This window comes from Siphateles boraxobius, unplaced genomic scaffold (genome assembly GCF_051911475.1).
Source record: "Siphateles boraxobius isolate OS27281-9 unplaced genomic scaffold, OSU_SipBor_1 55, whole genome shotgun sequence".
In the NCBI taxonomy this organism is placed as follows: Eukaryota; Metazoa; Chordata; class Actinopteri; order Cypriniformes; family Leuciscidae; genus Siphateles; species Siphateles boraxobius.
Window position 1 is genome coordinate 4,535,893 of NW_027509181.1, and position 25,509 is coordinate 4,561,401.

Sequence of the window (25,509 nt, forward strand, 5' to 3'; positions counted from 1 at the left end):
CTTTTTATCCCCCTAGGGAATTTGGATAAATAACAATTATTTTAGTATGTTCCCGGACCAGCGATGAAAAAGCCTGAAACAAAAATAGCAGAATGTTTTAGCGATGTGCTGGCTAGTTCGTCTGAACAACCAGTATTTATTTAGGGGGATGTGAACTCTCTTATTTAGCCGCTTTACACCAATATGTGGACTGTCCGACTAGACTTTTGCACATTTTTGGATAAATGTTTTGGAAAATTGCTGATGGTTATAAAGCTATTTGCTGCCCTCCCTTGGGGAAGTCAGACCACAGTATTGTAAATTTTCTACCCAGATATCAGGCTAATATTAAACAGGAGAAACCTGTTATACACCTGTGGACTGAACATGGCAAAGAACAATTGAGAAATTGCTTTGACCAAACGGCCTGGGACTTTTTGATTTTTTTTAATGTATGAGACAATGTTATTACAGACTATCACGTATTATTCAAATTTTTCTGAGAGCAATTGTAGTGATACATACAATGGTGATACATATGGATAAAACTAAATAATTGGTAATAACTGGAGACAAGTGTAATACGTTGGAGTATTGTAATACTGTAATACTTGGTGGGAATCCAAATCAATTTGTTTGTAATTTTAAGTATTTGGGGACATACCTAGATGCTCAAATTAGTTTTGAAAATAGTGATAGTACTAGTAGTAGTATTATAAAGGTAGTACCTAGGGTAAAGAGAAGTTGCATAGTTTTTGGGGGCTACAGTTTTGTGCTGCATATGGCTTACATACTGTATACCTTATCTGGGTTATCTAGATTTCGATTTTGTCATTTTTGGGAAGAAAATCCACAGTAAAGGGGTAATTGTGGCGAAACACCTGTCCCACTCTTCGTTAACAGGCTATTCAGGAGTGCTATAGGAAGTTGTTTAGTCAACATGGTCATAATCTTTTTGACCGTCCTTCTGTGAAGAAGACTATAGCATTCTGCTCTGCAGTACTGTTAGAAGATTGAAACTGATGCCTATGAGAGCACAGAACAACTAGCTAACAGCCTTTTTTTTTACTCAGAAAAAAAATAACATGTAAACAGGACACATTCTAATGTACAGAAAAAAGATACAATTGAACCTAGGTACTGTTCGAAAAGAATTTATTAGTTTAGTGTCATCTAATGTTTTAGACTCATTGCTTGTATGATGATATGCAATGGGGGAAAAGTGCACAATATTAGCTGGTGTTTTCTTATTCAATTTCAATCACACCTATGCATTTTATAGTAACTAAAATTCAGCAAAAACAGCAGCATGTGGTGCTTGACAGAATGTTTAACAGGAAGGCATCATCCTTCAAAATGAACTAAAACAAAATCTTCCACAACTCGCAGATTGAGTTATCCAATGAAATTTCAATCACATGTGATCAATTAAATACCATCTGCCCTTGTGTAATTTGCCTTTAACATGCATCAAAGATGATTGGCAAATGTTTTTGTGCTGGTTATGATGGCTGCAATACATGGGAATTGTTCTCCCCAGGATGTGCGATCTACTGTATTTGAAGCCTCTGTTTATGTTATTACAGACACAGCCTTTTAAACTGGCCTTTTCTCAGAGGGTTGAATAAAGCTGCATCATTTAATCAGCGTTTTATGCTGATTTGATCCAGAACCATTTCCACTTCCTACTTGCAAATGCCTGTTCCTTCCTACACTGTTTTATTAGTTTGCCAGTATATTCAGGCATCCATTATTCATGATACTTCTTTAATGAATATATAATGACTATACAATCAACTATACAACATAATAAACACCTCAATTTACTACAGATTCATGCAAACTTGATAGCACTCACAAAAAATGACTGAGCTGATTTATAATGTGGTCTATTGAGGATTACTGCTTCTTAATATTCACACTACTGTTAATGCACATCTGTTGTAACTGTAAGAAGAAAAGTGTAACTATAGCCTACATTATGAACCACGCACTTTTCAACACTGTTCATCTTTCTCAATTTAAATGCCTTTTTTCCCCAATTCAGTACGTACCACTGGAACAGACAGTAAGAATAATTCCTGGGACCATACACTGTTAAAAATTGCTGTAATTTTTACAGTACATATTTACAATAGACTACTGTATTTTTAAATTAACAGTATTACTGTATTTTGCCATGTGGGAGCATGCATAATTGCATTGAATTTCAGACGTCCAGTAAGATACTGTGTTTTTTTAAGGTAGACCCCTGTTATTGCATGTTCTTATGACTTCTGTGAACATGCTAATGCAGTAAATGCTACTGGATATCATGCATACAATTGTTAAATAGTTTATTTTATTTTTTTAAAGTAGAAAAAGAATTCTTGCAAAGGTTTTGGCGCTTCACAAGTCTGTAATAAATACAGCATTTGTAGCGAATTATTTACACTATTTAGACTGACATTTGATTATATAACGTACACATCTAGTAGTTTAAAACTGTTGGCTTTTAAAACCTCACATGATTAAACAACGGCATCAGCGTAGCGCAGTGTGTGTTATGTCATTTCGTCAATCGTCATATGCAGTGGACATTTTAGGAGTTGGGATTTTCCACGCGCTGCGTCACCACCACTCAATTTTCGCGCTCACCTCATGCGCGCTTTTTTCGTTTACCAGTCATCAAGATCTTAACTATTATTTTTATTTTGTGATGTTGCAAAAGGGATAATTTTATGATACTGAATTTGTTTGGTGAATCCAGTCACAGATTTACGATTAGCTGGCTATATTTTCTTCACCATGAAAGTGTGGCCGGGCTGTCATATAACTATTACATTTTTAATAACTGTTCGGTATAAAATTATTTACATTGTTGTTGGTAGTTAGTCATGTAAGCTTTTAAACATTGTAATTAAATAAATAGTGTTTAACTTGAATTCCAAGCCATTAGCTAATCATGTTAATATTACTTGTAAGGGTGCATGGTATTCATATTTGTACTTTAGTCGTTAAATAGAAAGTAAATTGGAATTTGCTGTGCACATGCTTTATTACTGTGCATCTATTAGCGTGTGAAGTTTAGATTTTTGCAGTTGACCATGTTTATCTGTCACTTCTGTAATAATGAGAGCAGTACAATCCTGAGTTTTGTGCAGCGTGTGAAATTGCACAGAAACGTGCCTAAATCAGGATTTAGATCTGGTGTACATTATTGCACACATATTTTCACCAAGTTTTCTTCATTGAAGTCCCACATATACAGACATCACAAGGAACATCACCGGTCTGCTAAAGAGCATCAGGCACAGATGTGTGATAAAACTGTCACGGAATGGTAAGATAGTGAAGCGAGGATTCAACTGCAGGAATAAGGATATTTATTAAGTAACAAAGAAACAAAAAAAAAAAACAAAGCTACAAACAAAAATTCCCCGTGGGGGAAACCGAGACAGGCATCTGGTAAAAACAGGAAACACAATGGAACAAAGACAACGAACCAGCACAGGACTGCAAACACAGGGAGACTAAATAGGGAAGCAAACAAAAGAGGGTAACGAGGAAGGAAGGTGGGGCAAATGAATCAATAATCAGATAACAAGATGGGAGGGGCTAGACAATTGACAGGAGAGTAAATGGCACAAGAAAATACATGACAAGCCATGTGCTCACAACAAACCAGACTATACACAAAGACATGACAAACCGGGAGTGTCAGAGCTTTATCACCAATCCAACACATAAACCAGACAGAAGTGACAGAACCCTGACAAAACTATTTAAATTCCATGTAGACCTTTGTGAAGTTAAATGTGGGACCCTAACACAGTTTTTGTCTCATTTAAAGAGCCATATTCAGTCAGGTCTGGAGATCCGGTGCCCATTTGGTTGCAACAGGACATTTAAGGTGAGATCTACATTTGCATCACATGTATCACAGACACATAAAATGTTCTCTGTAAACCATCTGATAGAGCTAGCCTGTTATGACCATGGAAACGTCTCGGTTATGTATGGACTTAGAGAAGACACATATGACCCGAAGGATGCATATGGAGAACACTGGGGTGTCCAGCCGCAGGTGGAATATTTCAACCCCAGGGGTGGCAAGGTGGCTTCCCAAGGGAAAGACACATGCTCAGAGAGGCTTACAGTGGAAATACACATGTGGGGGTCGCTCAGAGGAGGGACCATGAACACGGGAGGCACCTAGCCGATGCGCAGGCAAAGACACTGGCGCCGACGTCAGGAGTGCTGGTGGAACTCAGGGCTTTCGGGGAAGCTCACCTGAGGAGAATATCGCACGTATCCAGTCCGTGGAGTGGAATGGCGAGCAAGCGAAGACCCCTGAGCGGGTCCAGTACTAGCTGGTTGAAGCGAGTACATGAGAGGACACTGGCTCCACTCGGAGATTGTAGAATCTGGTGAATGTGTTCCGTGTCGCCCAGTCTGCAGCTCTGCAGATGTCTGTCAGCGAGGCGCCATGCACTAGTGCCCAAGAGGACGCCACACTCCGGGTGGAGTGGGCAGTCACACCAAGGGGGCACGTTCGCCCTTGTTGCTGGTAAGCCAAAGCAATGGCGTCCATTATCCAGTGAGACAACCTCTGCTTTGAGAGAGCCTTTCCCTTCAGCTTCCCACCATAACAGACAAAGAGCTGGTCTGAGGTCCTGAAACACTGCTTTCTGTCACATAGGCGCGGAGGGCGCGTACTGGACAGAGCAGTGCCAAGGCTGGGTCTGCCTCCTCCAGGGGCAGCGCTTGCAGGTTCACCACCTGGTCCCAGAAGGGAGTGGTAGGAACCTTGGGCACATATCCAGGCCGGGGTCTCAGGATCATGTGAGAGTAAGCCGGCTCGAATTCCAGGCACGCTTCGTCAACGGAGAATGCGTGCAGGTCCCCTACCCTCTTGATGGAGGCCAGTGCAACCAGGAGCGCTGTCTTCATAGACAGGAACTTAAGCTCCACTGATTGCAGAGGCTCAAAGGGAGCACTCTGCAGGGCAGTTAACGCCACTGAGAGGTCCCCAGAGGGAACGAGAGGAGGGCGAGGAGGATTCAGTCTCCTTGCCCATCTCAGGAACCTGACAATCAGGTCGTGCCTTCCCAAAGACTTACCTTCAACAAAGTCATGCTGTGCGGCAATGATGGCGACATAGATTGAACATCTCTGGGGGTCTTCTTGGCGAGAAGAGCACCAGTTGACGAAGAGGTTCCACTTCAACGCATAGAGATGTCTCGTGGACGAAGCTCTAGCGGAAGTGATGGTAGCCACCACCGCTGGTGGTAGGGCACTCAAACCTGCCTTGTCCCATCCAGGAGCCACACGTGGAGGTTCCAAAGATCGGGACGAGGGTGCAATAGGGTGCCCCGTCCCTGAGAAAGGAGGTCCTTCCTCAGAGGGATCGGCCAGGGAGGTGCTGTCACGAGGAGTACTAGTTAGGAGAACCAGGTCCGGTTGGGCCAGTAAGACGCAACCAGAATGACCTGCTCCTTGTCCTCCCTGACCTTGTGCAAGGTCTGCGCAAGAAGGCTCACTGGGGGAACGCATACTTGTGGCCCTGTGGCCAGCTATGCGCCAGAGCATCCATGCATAAAACTGGAATAAAACGGAATAAAACTGGGCGCAATGGGTCGGGTCATGAGAGGCAAACAGATCTATCTGTGCGTCCCCGAACTGGTCCCAAATCAGCTGAACCGACCGGGGATGGAGCCGCCATTCCCCCGGGAGGAGCTGAAACAGTGAGAGCTCGTCGGCTACACAGTTCAGAGCTCCAGGGATATGAATGGCACGAAGCGACCTCAGATGCTTCTGACTCCATAAGAGCAGACCACCTTGGCGGTTGATGTACGCTACAGTCGCGATATTGTCTGATCGGACTAGTACGTTTTGGCCTTGAACACGGCCCGGAAGCGGCGCAGAGCAAAACGTACAGCCAGCAACTCGAGGCAATTGATGTGCCATAGGCGGAAGGGTCCTGTCCAGGAGCCTGCAGCAGCACGTCCATTACACATGGCGCCCCAGCCCGTGGAGGAGGCATCTGTCGTTACAACAACATGCCGCAAAGCTCGCTCCAGGGTTACTCCGGCCCGTAGATAAGTGAAGTTCGCAAATGTGGTGAAGGTCTGACGGCAGGTCGGAGTAACTGGTACTCGGAGGGTACCGTGTTGCCATGCCCACCTCGGGACTCGGTCACAAAGCCAAAGCTGAAGCGGTCTCATATGAAGCAATCCGAGTGGCGTTGCCGCGGCTGCAGATGCCATATGCCCCAGGAGCCTCTGAAACAATTTCAGTGGAACCGCACTCTTGCCCTCGAACTGTCTCAGGCAAGTCAGCAGTGACTTTGCGCGCTCGCTCGTAAGCTGTGCGGGCATGGCGACCGAGTCGATTTCCATACCGAGAAAAGAGATACTCTGCACGGGGCAAAGTTTGCTCTTCTCCCAGTTGACCTGAAGGCCCAGACGGGCTAGGTGCCGGAGCACTAGATCCCTGTGTTCGCAAACCTGATCTCGAGAGAGAGCTAGGATCAGCCAGTCGTCGAGATAGCTCAGGATGCGAACCCCGTGTTCCCGGAGGGGAACAAGGGCTGCCTCGACGACCTTCGTGAAGACGCGAGGAGACAGGGCTAACCCTAATGGGAGAACCACGTACTGATATGCCTGCCCCTCGAAAGCAAACTGCAGGAACGGTCTGTGTCGAGGGAGAATGGAGACATGAAAGTAGGCATCCTTCAGGTCGATCGCTGCAAACCAATCCTGGGGCCGTACACATTCGAAAATGCGCTTGGCAGTAAGGATCTTGAACGGCAGCCTGTGAAGGGAGCGGTTCAGCACGTGCAGGTCGAGGAAAGGCCGTAACCCACCGGTTTTCTTCGGGACAATGAAGTACGGGCTGTAGTAGCCAGACCTCATTTCGGCTGGAGGGACAGTCTCGATCGCACCCTTCGCCAGCAGGGTGGCAACCTCCGCTCTCATGATAGGGGCATTGCCACCGACCATAGTGGAGCGGACTCCCCTGTAGCGGGGAGGATACAGTGCAAACTGACAACTAGACCCAGCGGGACAGGTTGGGAAGCTCTAACCAGGCTCCCAAGAAGTGTACCAGCGGGGTCATGCGAACCACAGACTTCCCGTTGGTGGAGCTGCGAGGCGTAATGACTGTCCCGGACGTGGACGGCATAGCGGCCCATTGTCGGGGCATAGTCATTGACCGCTACCTGACAGAGAAGACCAGGGAAGGACGAACGTTCCACGGGGTCTGCTCTGCCAGGGGTCTGGCGACAGAGGGGGATGAGAGCGGCACGGTCCGGGGACGGCGTGTGCTGTCATCCGGCTCTGGGACAGAGGGGGACGAGGGGTGCACGGCTCGCACCGTGTCGTCCGAGAACTCTGTGTGCTCAGGGATGAACATGTCACTTCTTCTTTAACCACATTAGGGTGCTGCCCACCCAGGGGAAGTGGAAAACAAAGGATTCTCCCCCGACCCTCCACCGGGGGAGGGAGTGGTCCTGCTACCATCTCCTGATAACTGACCATCATCCCTGAGCAGCCCATCTCAGGAGCGCCGCTTGGCCCGGCGTTTAGCGGCGGGCGGGGCAGGAGAGGGCTGTGGCATCCCACCGCGGCCTCCAGACCCAGCCCGGGTGAACGGGTGGGGTGGGAGCCCTCGGCGGTGGGCAGACAGAGGGATCTGAGCGGACGGCGGGGCCGTCGGGGCAGAATGCCACAGTCTGCTCATGGGCGGTTGAGAACTGTTGTACAGCCCTCAACCGCACTGCCGAAGGGTCGACCTGGGATATGAGGGTGTCGAGCAGACGGGTCCGCCGGACATCCTGCACATCGGACAGGTTAAGCCACAGGCTTGAATGGGGGACATCACCTGACCCAGGGAGTGTGCGGCCACTTTCGTCACTCGGGGAGCAAGGTCAGTGGCGGCGCGCAGCTCAATTAGGAGCCCTGGGTCAGTTCTACCCTCCTGCATGTCCATGAACACCTGGGCCAGGTAGACCAGCAGAATGGCCATGGCATGCAGTGAGGCGGCTGCCTGTCATTGGCGCTATAGGATTTCGCCACAAGTGTAGACGAAAAACTACAGGCTTCGGACGGGTGCTTAGGATCGCAGCGAGAAGAAGCACTCTGAGGATACATCAGCATCGCAACAGAGCGTTCAACCAGGGGGACCCCAGTGTACCGATGGGCAGCGGCCCCGTCGAGGGAAGGAAGGGCGGAGGAGATCAACGAGGGATCGCTGGAAGACATGGGGGTCTTCGAGGATTTCGAGATCTCCTGATGCACATCCGGGAAGAAAGGAATTGGGGTTAGATGGCGACGAGAGTCAGCGGCCACCCCAAAACCAATCGTCCCGGGAAAACATGGCCGTCATCTCAGGATCTGACTCGACAAATGCCATATGCACACCCGAAAGTGGCAGCACTGTCAAATCTTCATTTCCTGAAGATTCTTGCCCGCCCTGTGATGCTGCGATGGACAACAGATCCGATTCTGGAACGTCAAAGGAAACCCGCGGGGGGTCCGAAGATGGGCCCGAGGGCGTCCCGTGATTGCTCACGGGTTGCGTCAATAAAGAGGGGGGCGTGGGGCACGGACGGATAGTCTGCGCCTTTCTTCCACACCAACACCCTCAGGTCACCCTGGCCAACAGCCGAAGTAGCACCTCACGTGGAGAGTGTTAGATCGGGGTGTGGATGAGGGGACTCTCTCTCAAACAAGATCATTGAGTCTCGACCGTAATGACGTGATGGTCACGTTTCCGCGGGAAGTCATCCACAAATGCTGCTCTAGCATGATCAAGCCCAAGCACGCAGAGCAGAGAATGTGCCCATCAAAATCGGAAATGAGTCAACCGTAACCAGAAATGCACGGGCGAGCCGTCTTTAAAAAGACGTGCCGCGTGCAAGCTCTTTTGTGAGAGAAAAGAAAACTCTGAGAGTGTTGAAGCACCCGGGGAGAAACACACTCACTGGCAAACCACTGCACAGATAAGCAGGAAGCGCGCACTCGCCGGGAGATCGTCGTCACACCAACACCAGAGAATCTCGCTCGACTGTAAGAAGCTTACAGTTCAGAGATGGCTTGTGGAGATTAACTTGGCTCCGAAGCGAAAACATATCTTCATGTTGCCGGCGTCCTCCTTTTATACCCACGAGGTAAGGCGGAGATACGCTATGCAAATTCCACAGACCCATGGCATTTCTTTGCCATTGGCTCGTTTTGTAATACTCAAAGTTGATAGGATTTCTAAGCGAAACCCCATTCGTCGTCATCCGACGTAACTCGGATTGACAACGAAAGGGAACTCCAGTTCCAGATGTCGTGTCTGAGAGCAAGAGATCAGAGGTTGAAGAGCACAATTTTCCTGAAGTTGTGGATGAATCTCTTTTTCTAAGAAATGTAACCCTCTTCTATCTGAAATTGCAAGCTAAATTGCTATTACCTAAGTCAGGGCTGGTTCTAGACATTTGGAGGCCCTAGGCAGTTGGAGACCCCCCGCCACACTCTCCTCCCCTCCACCTTTCAGACTTCACGAGATCACACGTTCATCAAGTCAAGTCACCTTTATTTATATAGCGCTTTTTCTAATACAGATTGTTTCAAAGCAGCTTTACAGAGATAATAGGAAAATAATGTTGTAATAATATTGTTAAATATAAAATTAAATGTCCCCAACTACGCAAGCCAAAAGCCAATGGCGACAAAGGCGACAGTGGCAATGAACCAAAACTCCATCAGGTGACAGAATGGAGAAAAAAAAAACCTTGAGAGAACCAGTCAGGGGGCCGGTTCTCCTCTGGCCAACAAACAAACAGTGTATGATTATGATTCAGGCAGCATTATAGAGTTGGGGTACTCGAACTCGGACTCGATTCCGGACTCCAATTTTGAATGAACTCAGACTTGTCACGTACTCGGATGAATTTGTACTCGGACACTGGAGGACACAATATTATTCAAAAACGAAACAAAACTACTTGTGTTGTTTCCGTGTTTAGAATTAGCCAATCGACAAGCATATTAAGCGCATGAACACAGTGTCAAACAGAGGTGTCAAGTAACGAAGTACAAATACTTCGTTACATTACTTAAGTAGAAATTTTGGGTATCTATACTTTACTTGAGTAATTCTTTTTCAGCCGACTTTTTACTTCTACTCCTTACATTTTCACGCAATTATCTGTACTTTCTACTCCTTACATTTTATAAATAGCCTCGTTACTCCTATTTCATTTTGGCTTGTTTTCATTTCGGGTTGTCATCGTTCAAAATATGGCCAATTACACAAATGTTTAATAGATCTGAGTCCCGCCTCCTGAACATCGCTAAACTGATTGGCTTTGTGTTTTCTTTCTAACTTGTGAGAGGCTGTTACATTTGGTTGTGTGAAGCGGCAAAACTCATCCGAAGGAATTAGGAAACCTAGATGCGGTAAGTGACGGAGAAATCAACAGTTTTCTGCTCAAGAATACGGGGCAAATCGCGTCAAATATTGATTTGGGGACAGCCGTTTTTACAATATAGTACTGTAAGACAATCGCGGGATAAGTGGCAAACATAATAGAGAGTGTGTGTGTGTGTGTGTGTGTGAGAGAGAGAGAGAGAGAGAGAGAGAGAGAGAGAGAGAGAGAGAGAGAGAGAGAGAGAGAGAGAGAGAGAGAGTCTGTGTGTGTGTGAGAGAGAGAGAGAGAGAGAGAGAGAGAGAGAGAGTGTGTGTGAATGTGTGTGTGTGTGTGTGTGTGTGTGTGTGTGTGTGTGTGTGTGTGAGAGAGCGAGAGAGAGAGAGAGAATGTGTGTGTGTGTGTAACCCTACATTATAGGATCAAAATATCCCCATAAAGATAGCAATATCCGAAATCCTTGTCGGGATTTTTATTTTATTTTATTTGAAAACGGCTTATAAATCAGACTAAGTGATGTTTTTTGAATATACAGAAAGTTATCTGTGATAGGGTTAGTGAACCCTTGAACCCTTGTCATCCCAGTCTCATCAGCTGGACTGAAAGACGTTTCAGTGCACTTAGGACGCTGAAAACATGTCTCAGAGCAATGGTCACAAGTGTGACACTTGACAGTGTTGCTGTGTGTCGTGTCTAAAAGGACAAACTTGACAGTATTGATGCAAAACATATATGCCAACAGTTAATTTCTGTTAAAGGGATGTTCACTTATTTAAAAATGAAAATTCTGTCATCGTTTACTCACTCTCAAGTTGTTTCAAACCAGATTCTTTCTTCTGCTGAAGACAAAAGAAGATATTTTGAAGAATGTCGATAACCAAACAGTTGGTGATAGCCATTTACTTCCATAGTATTTTCTTTTTCCTACAATGGAAGTCAATGGCTACAATCAACTGTTTGGTTATCGACATTCTTCAAAATATCTTCTTTTGTGTTCAGCAGAAGAAAGAAACTGGTTTGAAACAACTTGAGAGTGAGTAGCCTAAATGATTTTCGTTTTTGGGTGAACTATATCCTTTTAATGAAAGATGCAGACATGTGTTTGGGTTCTTTAAAAAGCAAGGAACAAGACAGTATTGCACTATTGCATTGCACTATAAACGGAGTAAAGTTAAGTCTCTGTTAAACTGCCTCCTTGCCTTATTAGTTACCTGTAACATTACAGAATTAATGAATTAACGTATTTGTTAAGGTCAATATAGACTAAAAACCTTAATACATTATCCTATTAATTTCCTGATTCCTCCACTTCTGTGGATGTCCCCAGTCCCCACCAATCTCAAAATCAAACCTACGCCCTTAAAGAGAAGTATAAACATATACCATTTCGATGATAACATGCCTCTGAAGTTTGACTTTTTGCACCATTACAAGACTTATAGGCAACTAGTCATCATATCTTCCTCTCCATGAAACACATGTTAATGCTCAGTAGTACACACATATGGTTCTTTAATGTATTTGCATTTTACTAAAATGGAAATTGGACTGAAATTCATTTTCTATGGGCAAATATGCGGCTGAAACAGGTAGTGCATCCCAAATTTTTCAACATTAACATTTTAATATAACGTTATAGTCATGGCCTTTAGAAACATGTTGTTTTGAGGAGGTGGTAGTGCCCCTGTGGTGCGGCCTAAGCTTTTGTCCTTAATGGCATTTTTTTTCTTTGCATTACTTTTACTTTTATACTTTAAGTAGTTTTGAAACCAGTTACTTTTACACTTTTACTTGAGTAAAAAGCTTGAGTTGATACTTCAACTTCTACAGAAGTCTTTTTAAACCCTAGTATCTATACTTCTACTTGAGTAACGAATGTGAATACTTTTGACACCTCTGGTGTCAAATCAGAGGCATTTTAGATTCAACATGCGGAGAATTCGCTTAAAATGTATGTTCAGAATCAGCACAAGCTTTATCCTTTCGCAAATCTCCTCATAAACAAAGTCTGCAATCGATATAAATGAGAGATTTACTGTGCAGTGCGGACAACTTCATTGTTTATGACGAGAGTTTCAGGGAGAGTGCAGAACGCGGTAAGTAAGTGATGGCTTAAAGGGAGCGCTGTTGACAATCTAAATAATAGTTTTGTTTTTCGTGTTTCTAGAGGACCAGTGGTTACGTTCACACTGTAAATTATAAACAGTGATAAATGCATTGAAATGTGGGAATGGATCCGCTAAATTTTAGTCCTGTGAGTCATGAAATTGCGATGATTGACATAGTAACCATAGCAACATGAGAAAGTGATAACCATAGCAACATTTTGGCGTCTAATAATTTATGATTTTTGTTACATTTACACTTTAGTCATAAGTTTACATACACCTTTAAGAATCTCCAAAATGTAATTTGTATTTATTTATTAATAAGAAAGATCATAAAAACTTTTTCTATTTAGTACTGCACTGAAAAAGCTTTTTCACATAACAGATGTTTAATAGCCTAGTCCACAAGACAAAATACAAACACAAAATACAAGACAAATTACTTGATTTTAATATTGTGTGTCATTACTTGAATGATCCACAACTGTTTTTTTTTTTTTTTTGTAATGGTTGTTCATGAGGAAAATCCTCCAGCTCCTGCACATTCTTTGCTTTTCCAGCATCTTCTGCATATTTGACTCCTTACTAGCAGTGACTATGATTGTGAGATCCATCTTTTCGCACTGGTGACAACTGAGGGACTCATACACAACTATTACAAACCCTGCAAACATTTAGTGATGCTCAAGAATTCCGTTAAGGATGGAATTCCTCTTAATGCATCGTGTTGCATTCTTCAACATTACCTTGCAGATTCTGAAAGATGTACAATAGGTAAACGTATGACTTTGACTATACATTGCAATCATTTTGTAAAGATTAAAATATTAATTTAAGAGCTCAGTGTTGAGACTTTTTGCCAGAATTTGATTGAGAGGCGATCTGACCAATCATAATTCAGATACCTGCCATTTTTATCCGACAAACAAACCAAACCAGTTAGTAGATTAAAGTCAGTGGACTTGAACTTGAAAAATGGTGTGTATTGATTTCTTTTTGCAGTTCTGATTTTCATTCATGTTTAATTTGTGCTATAATTAGAAGATATTATCAGTTCATGTGCTGCTTGGACTGAGGCATTAAAGCACCACAAAACAGTATTTATTGTTTGAATTTCATAATAATTATAAAAATGTAAAAGATAAGACTTTATTTCATACCACAAGTAGGCTACTCTGTCTTGTATGTTGGCGTATTGTCAGTGTCAATTTCAAATCATTTAAATATTTATGGACTCGGCCGGACTCGACTCGGACTCGGATGTTAAGGACTCTGACTCAAGTCTTGGAGTCGGACTCGATTGTTAAGGACTTAGACTCGACAAAGGTGGACTCGGACACAACACTACAGCATTATAGGTCAGAAGTCAGATTGGATCAGAACTTTCACAATATTTATCCAGTTCCATCTGGTTGAGTGTTGGAGTCATCACGCCGGTATGGAGACGAGTTTGTTGAGGTGTCCATGAGGCCTTCAGAGGGGTGATGAGGCTGGCACTTCAGGGATGCGTTGTCGTCGTGTCCATGCAATGGTCCTTCATCAGATCAGATTTAATTAATCAAATTAAAAAGAGTAAAGATTATGCGTATTTGGCGTGCTGTCCGGGGGAATTGAATCTTCAGGCTCTGAATTTTGGCCAGAACCCAGAGTATTACCCCCCATTTGTTAAAGGAATAATCTAAAACTAGATTGCATTGTATTTTGGATTGTGTTGTTTACATCCAATAAGAGATTATTAAACTCAAAGTGAGGAGATGGGGTGGTGGAGGGATGTTGATAAACTGTCAATGAACAGAAGTAAGCCTGCAGTATATACCTCTTATCTCGTCGATTGGGTTAATTAACTTAATGTGCTCCAGTCGTGTTTAATAAGGTTTAATTATCTGAAAGTGCTCCTCCCGAACTTTGTTAATAAAACATCATTTAATAAAACAAGACTTGAAATAAATATGATTCCTAACCATTTTATTTATACAAACCTGTTATCAGTATTTTTATATTTTTACCTAAATGTGCATATTAATTTAACTTTAATTAAGGTAAACACAAAAAAAAAATTATCTGAAAAGTTATCTGTACCAGCTCTTATTATTCTTATTCCATGGCCACCTACAGAGGCACTCTTCTGCTTTTTTTTTGAAGCAATCTCATTAAATACTTCATAAATACTACTTCATGCTGTTTAAAGGAAGTCCACTAAGCCGTTCCTGAGTCATTGTGGAGGGCAGGTAATTTTTTACAAGCTTCAATTTATGATAAACTTCTCTCGGCAGCTGCTATGGTTACTGGCAGGGTAACTGCAATTCTGAGAGCAATCCAGAGGTTAGGAAATATCTTATGCAGTTGCTTCTGGTGAAGAAATTTCAGAAGCTCCGGGGCTGTTTTTTATGGTAATGGTGGAAGGTTGAGGATCTCTTCTTCCATTTCAATTCCAGAGATATCTGTATGTCCTTCCTTGCTGAGTGCCTTCTCAATGTCTTCACTGTGTTTCTTCACTGTACCTTTTGATGTGGTTATAACATCTTTAAAATTCAAAAGGATATCTAAAGTGTTCCTAAAAAAATGTCACTTCCAGGTTTCGCAGTGCGTCAGTCAGAGGCTCATCAGCAGCCTCATAAGAGAACTGCTTCCTGGTGTTACATAGTCTCTTCTGTTTGAGAACTGCCTCTAGGTTCATTTCTTCACATAGATCTTTGCAGTTGCTTGTGCTGCAGCAAAGCCAGAGGCCCTATATTGTGAGAGTGTTGCTTTGGTGGACGTAATCAGGTTTGAAGCAACGTCCAGTTGCATAGAGGATGACTGGAAAATCTTATTGACCTAGTGGACAAGTGTCAGATTGTCACACCACACAACAGAACAAATCAAGAAGTGATAAGACCCCAATTCTTCAGCAAGAGCTTGGGCCTTTACTTTAGAAACGGGGTCAGACAAACTCTGTCGTACTTCTACAAGTGCTTCCCTGATTTGGGCAACCTGGAACCTGACAGCCTGAACACTTTGCAATAGGCTCTCCCACCTTGTGTCACTCCATGATTTAAGAGTGAGGTCCACATATTTTTTTCAAAATAGACCGTCTCTGAGTGGATCCTGAAAAAAGCTAAATAGTTTCTGCAGGTGTCCAAAGAATCCAATGGCATCCTTTGAAGCTCTTGCAGCATCTGCCAGAACCAGGTTTAACGTGTGTGCCCAACATGGGACAAACAGGGCTCTTGGGTTCTTTTCAAGTAGCCTGGCTTGTACACCTTTCATATTCGAACCATTGTCATATGACTGACCTCGACAATCCATGAAGTCAATCTGAAGGTCCTTCAGCCTGTTTAGGATTACCGAAGACAGATTCTTGCAAGTTGTCTCTTCCACAACCAAGAATCCCAGAAAATATTATTTTATTTCTGGCTCTGGCTGTAGTTCCACAATGCGTAGAATGATAGACATCTGTTCCAGGTGCCTAATGTCTGGTGAACAATCAAGGATGATAGAAAAGTACTTTTACAGTGTGGATTTTTGCAACAATTTCTTTGGTCAGTTGATTCCTCATCAGATTCAGTAGCTCATTTTGTATGGCTTTTCCCCAAGTAGTGTGTGTGTGTGTACTTCCATCTTTGATTTTAGCCATGTGCTCCTGTATGACTGGATCAAACTTTGCCAGGAGCTCCACTTCCTTTAGAAAATGACCATTATCAGAAACATTGAGTTTGACTGTGGATCCCCTAAATCCAAGATTCATCTCAGCAAGAGACTGGATAATTGTTAACAGTCTTGTGAGAACATTCCGCCACCTCTGTCTTTCTTCCTCCAAAAGGGTCATCTTTCTCTGGTCTATGGTTTGACCTGTTGTAGACCGCAATTCTAATTCCCTCCACTTCTCTATGGTACTTATATGCTCAAAACTGTTTTCATGATCATGTTCTTCCAGTCTTTTAATCCTGCTTTAATGAGCTTAATTACTTGGGTAGAGAAAAGTTTGCAGCTGTAGCAAAAGACTGCATCATTCACTTCTGAATATGACAACCATGATCGTTTGACTCTTTCACCATAAGGCATTTTTCTAAAACGCAGACTGTGTGAAAAGGCTCGTCCATCTGTATTTTTGGGGAAATCATAACTTTCTTTGACTTGAAATGGTCCTCTTTGCACTGCCTCTGCTCTGTAACTTTACATTTACATTTAAGCATTTGGCAGACACTTTTATCCAAAGCGACTTACATTGCATTTCAAGGTACACATTTACATTCTTGTCAATTCTTGCTTTCCCTGGGAATTAAACCAATGACCCATAAGCATTGCAAGCGCCAATGCTATACTGTTTGAGCTACAGGAAAGGTTCTTTGCAGGACTTGTGTCAGGCCACAATGCTGAATCAACAGGTTGAGCTTCGTGTACTGTGCTTCCTGTTTCACTTTTTGTTGATGTTCCAGGTCTGACATTGTCTCCTCCAGACTCAGTGACTTCCAGTCTCTCACTACTATTGCATTCAACCTCATGGCTCCTCTCTGGCACTTCACTCTCTTTGCTGACTTGATGTTCAACCTACCAGAAAAAAACACTCTCTGGCCCTATACTCTTTTTGCCCTGTAGTTTCTTTTCCTCAAATTCACTCTCTGGATCTTCACTGTCTTTGCCTTGTAGTTGCTCTTCCTCAAATTCACTCTCTGGATCTTCACTCTCTTTGCCCAGTAGTTGCTCTCCCTCAAATTCACTCTCCGGATCTTCACTCTCTTTTCCCTGTTGATGCTCTGCCTCATGACTACTCGCTTGCTTCTCTTTCTCTTTGCCCTGTTGTTCTTCTGACTCACCGCTGGTTTTTAGAAACCTCATCAGTGATCCTACAAAAGGTAATGTTTAAAACAAATAATGTCATTAGATAGGCTACATTTGTTTTTCTACACTGAAAATATTTTGAATATTACACTGAACAGTTTTGTTTTTGATAGATTAAATCTAGTCATATTATGTATTGTAGAGAAATAAATAAAAAGTCTAGTTAATTTCTTCAACTGTAAACGTGTGCTTATTCATATGCTTAAAAATGCATACTTATTTTATGTATATAACAGTATTTATGATTGGAAAACGAAAAAAAAAAATAGTAGGCCTAGGTCTATTATGATAGACAAGAGCAGTAAATGTAGGCTAAACATCTGAGTTTTAAAAGATATACAGACAGTTGAGGTACTATTTTTAAACATAATAAACAATTATCTAGTATAGTGCGTTTTATCTTTGACTGACACACTTCTTTACTTTTTCTTTAGTATTTTGCGAGTCAGCTCCTGACTAGGGTCGATTCCTTGATTCAGAGGCGTTCAAGATTCGTTCAAGTTGACCAAGATTTGATTCCACAGGTTGTAATCGATTCCACAGAGGAGAATCAACTCATTTGTAAGATTCAGATAAACAATTAATCATGAATTAGCCTCTATCTCTCCAACAGTGACTGTAAGTCTGATTCATTTCCGCAAACAGATTCTTTCGGACGGTTCGTAGCCTATTTCTATTTTAATACAAAATTCTGCATTGTATGCTCGGATTCAAAGTGTCAGAAGAGAATTCAGTCCATCAACGCTGCTCGCGCTTCTTTGAACTCAGAATAACCGTCAAATGATCTATCTCAAAATGACGCTGATCGTCAGGCTCAGTTTATTTTTTCAATACACTACAATCACTCCAAAATAGATGATACCAGCATCACAAGCTGCACTTTCTTTTCGTGTCTGCTTAGCCTTACACTTAAGCCTTACACCTTACACCTTACACTTACACAGCCCCTGAAGGATGCATTCGTTTCAGCGCCATCAGATCAATTTGCAGAAAAGTTGGTTTTTATTCATCATCATATGTAATCTCTTCATTCATACATTCAGAGGGTGAGAGTGACTCACATTTAAACGATGATATTAATTGGTTTTACTAAAGGTGAATGACAATTGTTATATCCAATGGTCAAACAGCCTAGTCTTTTGCTGCTCTTGATTGGTGGACAAGCATATAGGGATATAGGGAGGTTTTGGAGCCCCCGTCTCCAAGCCCCTAGGCAACTGCCTACTCCGCCTAAAGGTAGCGGCGACCCTGACCTGAGTCTACCATTCAAGGCATTGTTGAAGAATTTCAAAACATCCATGATATTGGGCAGTCTTACTTTTTTGTTTAAGCAAACTGAGAGAAAAGTTTCACTATAAAAAATTATTCCACAGAAAAACTGATAATGTACTGGCAGAAAATTACCAGGACATTTTCTGTTAAATTACGGACAGTTCCTTCAACTCTAAAACGTAACATTCTGTAAATTAACAGTACATTTTCTGTACTATTTACGGATAATCCTTATACAGAAATGTATATTTTTACAGAAACATTTATGGCTTTTGGTAGCAAATAATTCAAGAATGATATATACAAATTGAACATGGTTTATTTTTGTAAACATTTTCATTTAAAATTGCATTACATTGCATTCAATGGGTAAATATATATATTAATGCATTTTAGTGCAATACAAGCACCATTAAAAGGTGTTTGTATTGTGGAATACTTTTTTAGACATTAAACAAAAACAAAAACAAATAAACAATAAAAAAAACAAAAAAAAACATGAGCAGGTATTTGCACAATATTGGTGTTTCCCCAAATAGCTCATCAAATTCTTCAAAAAAAGAAATTCAAGATTCAGAACATTTTCAAATGCAATACAATACAAATACAAATACAGAAAGAAAGAAAGAACGAAACAAAAACAAATGGAATACGAAGACAGGGCTGCTGCTTTTATCAATTTGTATCAAAATTGCTTTAGACTTAGTCAATAGTAGAGTGAAATTCTACAGTGTTGATGCCATTTTTCTGTAAGAGAACACACTATTCCTTAAAGGGTTAGTTTACCCAAAAATTTGAATTGTCATTAATTACTCACGCTCATGTTGTCCACACCCCACAAGACTTCCATTCATCTTCAGAACAAAAATGAAGATCTTTTTGAGAAAATATGAGAGATTCCTGTCCCTCCATTGACAGCTTATGCAACTAGCACTTTCAATGTTTAGGAAGGTATACAGACATAAATGTAATCCATGTGACTCCAGTGATTTAACCTCAAATTCATGAAGTGGCACAAATGTTTTGTGTGAAGAAGAAAAAAAAATCTTTTCTCACAAAATATCGCTGACGCACGATTACAAGAGCACCACAATGGATGCATGCTTTTGACCCAGAAGCAGGGTGAGAATGCATTGGTGAGAACACAAGCACTGAGATGCTCATGTGAATGTTCAAAAATATTATGACAAAAGACAATAATTTTTTTTCCACACACAAAGCATTTTTTTATCGCTTTTTTGGGATAAACCAATGAAGTGACATAGATTACACCGTGTTCTAACTACATGCGACACATAATAAAAGGTATATTTTCCATGTCTAGTTTTTGTCCTAACCAGTGACATGTGACCATTCTATTTTAGAAACGGTTTCTATTTTTCTGTGACGTTGCAGCTGGAACAACACTACAAAAAAACTGTCAACTCATTCTGAACAAAGAGGTGTATTCTATGACAAAGATTGTTTCAGTCACTCATTTTGTACTTTAAATGATGTTTAAATGGTGTAATTTATATGAATTTGATTATGTACTTACCAATTTCATTGTGACTGCTGTGCAATTTGCCAAGAGAACCCACCCACGCAGTGTTCTGATTGGCTGTGGCTTCTGATTTTTTTATTTTTTTTTTATTGATTTTGTCGCATTACATGGTCACAATGCATTTGGTGTGGACAGAAAAATTGCTTGTTGCTAGAATCTTATCGCATCACATTTGGTTAAGACACGATGTTAGGACACGGTGTTACTTTAATGATGTCTTTACTACCTTTCTGGAGCTTGAAAGTGGTAGTTGCGAAAGGTGTCAACAGAGGAACAGAAAGCTCTCAGATTTTATTAAAAAGATCTTCATTTTTGTTCTGAAGATCAACACAAGTCTTGCAGGTTTGAAACATCAGGAGGGTGAGTAATTAATGACAGTATTTTTATTTTGGGTTGAACAACTTTGTTGAACAAAGGGAACGAGACCCTGCGTCGACTACGACACTTTGGGGAACGCCCTTAGCGTAATGTATCTGAAGTATGAATGAAACTAATCCAATCCTGATTGGTGTTGCGTCATGACGTAACGTGACGGCATACACGGAAGCTACAAAGGGACGCCGGCACACAACAGAGTTAGCTTCTGCGATGAAGCAAGTCGCTCCCAGGCAGGGGAAGGTGTGGCGTAAGGACGCAGTGTCTCGTTCCCTTCTCAGGGAACAAGGGTTACAGTCGTAATCCGAGACGTTCCCTTTTGAGGGAACTCGAACTGCGTCGACTACGACACTTTGGGGAACGAGTACCCACTATGCCACAACGAGCCCTGCCTGTCCCAGTGTGAAGCTGCACACAGGCACACTTAGGACGAGAGCACTAGAGTGCCTGGCTTAGAAGAAATGTCCAGGCTATAGAATCTGAAAAAAGTATGAGGGGTGGCCCATCCTGCTGCATCGCACACTTCTTGGATCGGGGCTCCTCAAAGGAGGGCTCTAGAGGACACCATGCCTCTGGTTGAATTAGCCCTCACGGCCAAAGGTGAAAGCAAGCTACGCACCTGATAGGCCATAGAGATAGCCTAAACGACCCAGTTACTGATGGTCTGTTTGGATGCTGGAAGCCCCTTCTTGGACGATCCGAAGCACACCAGCAACAGGTCTGACTTCTGCCATGAAGAAGACCTCTGGACATATATCTTGAGAGCTCTGACAGGGCAGAGCAAATTAAGTCTTTCTTCATCCGCCGTCACGTGAGGTGGAGGATAGAAGCCTGCAGAACCGTAGGCCAAGCCACATTAGATGGCACTTTAGGCACATATCCCGGCCTGGGATGCAAGATAGCCTTAATGTTGCCTGGAGCAAACTTCAGGCACCCATGAGATATAGAGAGTGTCTGAAGGTCTCCTACTGTCTTCGGAGAAGTAATGGCTGATACAAAAGCTACCTTGATGGAAGGTTCTTGGCCTCAGCCGACTCCAGAGGTTTGAAGGGGGTCTCGACCAGCCCTTCGAGAACCACTGCCAGGTCCCATGTGGGAACTCTGGCACGAGCCGCAGGTCTCATCTTCAGAGCCCCGCGGAGAAAATGTACGACCAGCTGATGTCTCCCCATAGGCCCATCACCCAGAGGAGCGTGGAAAGCCGCAATGGCAGCCACGTACACCTTGAGTGTGGACGGGGTAAGACCAGCCAAGAGGAGCTGGAGGAGCTTGGAGGAGCTCCAGCACTGAAGCCAACTGGGCAGTTGGGATCCGAGGGATCTCAGAGGGATCTGCCAAGGCTGGCCTGCCAGGAGTGCTATGATGCCTGAAAACCATACCCGGGCCGGCCAATACGGGCAACTAGAAGTAGACTGATCCCATCTCGGTGAACCCTCTCCAGAACTGCCAGGAGCAGAGGGGAAAAGCATACAGGCGTAGCCTCGGCTGTGGGCTGGATAGATGAGAGAAACCCACAGTGGAAAGAGGGACGTCACTTGAGACGCGAACAAATCCACTTCCACTGGGCCAAACCTCTCATATATTGACTTCACCAGCTCCGTGTGAAGTCTCCATTCCCCGGGCCTCAGCCCCTGCCTTAACAGGATGTCTGCTTTCTGATTCTGGTCCCTGGGACGTGCATTGCTTTGAGATATTAGCTTCCCCTGAGACCGCAGGAGGATCTGATGCGCCAATCTAGACAGAGGGTGCGATCTCAGAACCCCCTGATGAATCAAGAAGGAGACCCCCGACACATTGTCTGCGTGGTGACCCCTGAGGTCTTGGCGGAGGCTCCTCAGAGCCCTGACATCAATGACCGCGCCCCAGCCCGTGAGGGAGGCGTCTGTCGAAGCGGCTTTCCGGTGACATGACGCTTCCAGCACGGGGTCTTGGGACAGAAACCAAGCTTTTTTCCACATAGATAGGGAACGAAGGCTTCTGCGCGTAACCCTGATCATGCGGAACAGGTTCCCACTCTGAGAAACCCCTTGGTTTTCAATCACCACTTCAGGGCCCTCGTGCAGCAGACCGAATGGAATGACATTGGACACTGCCGCCATGAGCCCTACCGCTCTCTGAAAATGTTTTACAGTGATGGCTTGGCCTAGCTTTATCCTGTTCACCGTGGCCAGGATGGAATCGATCCGTGCAGGAGACAATTGTGCCCGCATCGTGACCGAGTCCCACACCACTCCCAGGAACGTGGTTCTCTGGGCTGGTGCTAACACGCTTTTTTTCGTGTTGAGTCTCAACCCCAGGCTCTGGATGTGGACAAGGACGACATCTCAATGCCGAACTGTCAGCTCTTGTGACTGGGACATAATAAGCCCGTCGTCAATATAATTTAGCACCCTGATACCCTGAAGCCTCAGCAGAGCTAGAGCTGCATCCAGGCTTTAGTGGAGAGAACTAGGCTGAACGGAAGAACCACCCAATATTGGAACGCTTCGCCCCCGAAAGCGAACCTCAGGAACTTACTGTGAGATGGAAGGATCGATATATGGAAGTATGCGTCCCTTAGATCTATCATGACAAACTAATCCTCAGATTTGATCTGACTCACGATGATGGGAATAGTGAGCATCTTGAACCTGAATCTCCTCAGAGACCGATTCAAGTGCTTTAGATCTTAAATTGGCGCAACCCTCCATCCTTCTTGAGAACTATGAAGTAGCGGCTGTAGAGCCCGGACTCCCTGTCCGGCGGAGGCCTGTCTATGGCCTCCTTTACCAGCAGGGAGTTTACTTCCTGTTCCAATACCCAACCCTGCACTGGGTCGACTGCAGTCAACAACGACCGGAGCAATTTCGGTGGGGGAAATTGAACTGCAGCCTGTAACCCTTCTCAGGACCCAAGGATAAATATTTGGCAGGTCTTACCATGCTTTGAAATATTCTACTAAGGGAACCAGCCTCTCGAGACTGATTTCGGGTATTATTTAAGATTCGTTCTTGATCCCCTGAAGCGGCTTTCCTGCAGGGTCAAAACGATTCTCGATGTGCGGATGCGAGCGCTGCCTGGCCGCAAGCAAGTGGGGGTCGCCAGAGCAGCGCGAGTTCGCTGGAAACCGATGTGTCCTAAAGGGCACTTAACAGCGGGATACAGACATCGACTTCCTGAGGGGAGGCTCTTTCGGTTTCGTTCTCGACACCCTGAAGCGGAGGACAGGCAGGGAATAATCGAAAACCGTTTCCGATGGGCGAACATGAACACTGGGTTCATGCTTACACTTTACATGGATTTTCAAAGTTGTTCATACATGAACTTCAGCAGTCTTGGAGGAATGTGTAGACGTTTGGTTTCCTTCATCTCAGCCTTTTCGACCTTCATTCAGGATTTCTGGAGAGGACAGTTGGATATGAAGAAAAAAATGGATATGTTTTTAGCTACACAAAAAATTAAATGAAGGAACCTAAACTACAAAGTATCATGCAGATCAGGATGAGGTTGAAAAACAATCGTACAGTATTTTACATTTGTTATATCATCAACTGCGATCCCTAATTCTTTCAAATTTAAAGACTTTAAGACTTTTGTTTCCAGTGGACTCCAATTGCATGTTATGTTAGCTTTTCTGCTCAACTATACCGTATAATATGTTTCATTATTTTCAAACAGTTACACAACAACATGCTCTATAAATAATTTCATAAAAAATGTGTTGCTTACCTTTATATGAACTCAAGGATAAGTGCCATTTTCTTCTGGTATTTTGTAGCTCACTGCCTCAGTGGGGTAGGAGATGTGGTCAATAATAACTTCTTGCCCAACACTTTAAACAAATAAGATATTAAAAAATGAAAAACATTACACGATCACTTCAGAAAACCGCTCCAAAAATAGTTTAAATCTTCCCTATACAATTTGTTTTTCTACTGACCATATAAGCTTACAAATCTTTGAAGGGGGTATTCAGCAACCAACTTTTTCTATAAACATTTTTCCTCAGACTTTAAATTTAAATGTGTTTTGCCAATATTGAACACTCATAATGATTAATAAAAAAAATGCTAATAAAACAAAATTACAAACCCATAAGGAGCATGCAGGGTGGCGCTTGGGATGCACAGTACAGCAGCAAAGTCCTGTCAATAGATAAGAAAACAACAGAATCACTATGAAACAAACTAATGAGAAGGGAGCTGGTAAAGAATGACTAACAGGCAGAAGTATAATAGCAGTCATGTTAAATGTAAATTAATCTTGCAAGGTCATTATTTGGGGTTTAAAGTAAAATAATATGTCTCATGTGTGTATAATATCTGTGTGTCGTCTAAAACAAAAACAAGGCAATAAAAAGTCTAACGTAAACATAATATTACCTCATTTGGCAAAAAAGGTGGTGTTGTTTTCCTTGATCCAGCTGTAACGTTACTGCATCTTCACGTACAGTCTCTTCACGTTGTATCTTCATGCCTTTTAAATCAAGCAAGTCTTAAATTGCCTTTCCTTTTCTTGACGATTCCTCTGGTAGCTTTTGTTTGAAGGCATTAAACTGCTACAAAAACACGAGTAACTGTAATGCCGAACCAGCAGAGGGAGCTCTCACCAGAGTACTGACTGTGATCCATGCCCTCTGATTCCTCTACACTCATTTCCTGTTTGCCTTCCTTTTTTATATTGCTTCTCAATATCCCTCCTCGTCTCCTCACTCCTCTGTCCTCCACCCTATGACCTGGAAACTAATCAAGCACAGCCATCTTGAAGGACATCTCAATTATCTAATTGCACTGCGAGGAGTTGAGGATCGAGGAGTGAGGAGGTTTTCAGAAGAGTTATGAGCGAGGATACACAGGTGTATCCTATGCGGAAGTGTTTTATTGACTAAACGTGACGCGCGTATACATTCTCCACCCCCTTCACATCGGTCACAATCTTTTTAATTTATAGTTTACCTTTGCAGTTTATATAAACCACACATCTCACATATTTCAACAGGGTATCTTGCTTTATTATTATTCATTATGAATTTCTTA

General features: G+C 43.1%; 2 protein-coding genes across 3 annotated transcripts in view; both read right to left on the reverse strand.

Annotated features, from left to right (window-relative positions):
• grid1b (glutamate receptor, ionotropic, delta 1b) overlaps nucleotides 1-25,509 on the reverse strand; it is an 816,517-nt gene that overhangs the window by 151,065 nt on the left and 639,943 nt on the right. The window lies entirely within an intron of this gene.
• Nucleotides 20,190-24,991, reverse strand: LOC143714653 (uncharacterized). The gene is made up of 3 exons (XM_077205916.1): nucleotides 24,566-24,991; nucleotides 24,203-24,305; nucleotides 20,190-23,872 (listed from the first exon to the last, which is right to left on the reverse strand). The coding sequence occupies exon 3, from the start codon at nucleotides 22,702-22,704 to the stop codon at nucleotides 21,496-21,498; it is 1,209 nt and encodes a 402-aa protein (XP_077062031.1). The 5' UTR covers nucleotides 22,705-23,872; nucleotides 24,203-24,305; nucleotides 24,566-24,991; the 3' UTR covers nucleotides 20,190-21,495.

What these genes read in the sequence shown, in the direction of transcription:
- LOC143714653 (XM_077205916.1), bottom strand. Translation starts at nt 22,704, where the DNA reads ATGCGGGCACAATTGTCTCCTGCACGGATCGATTCCATCCTGGCCACG.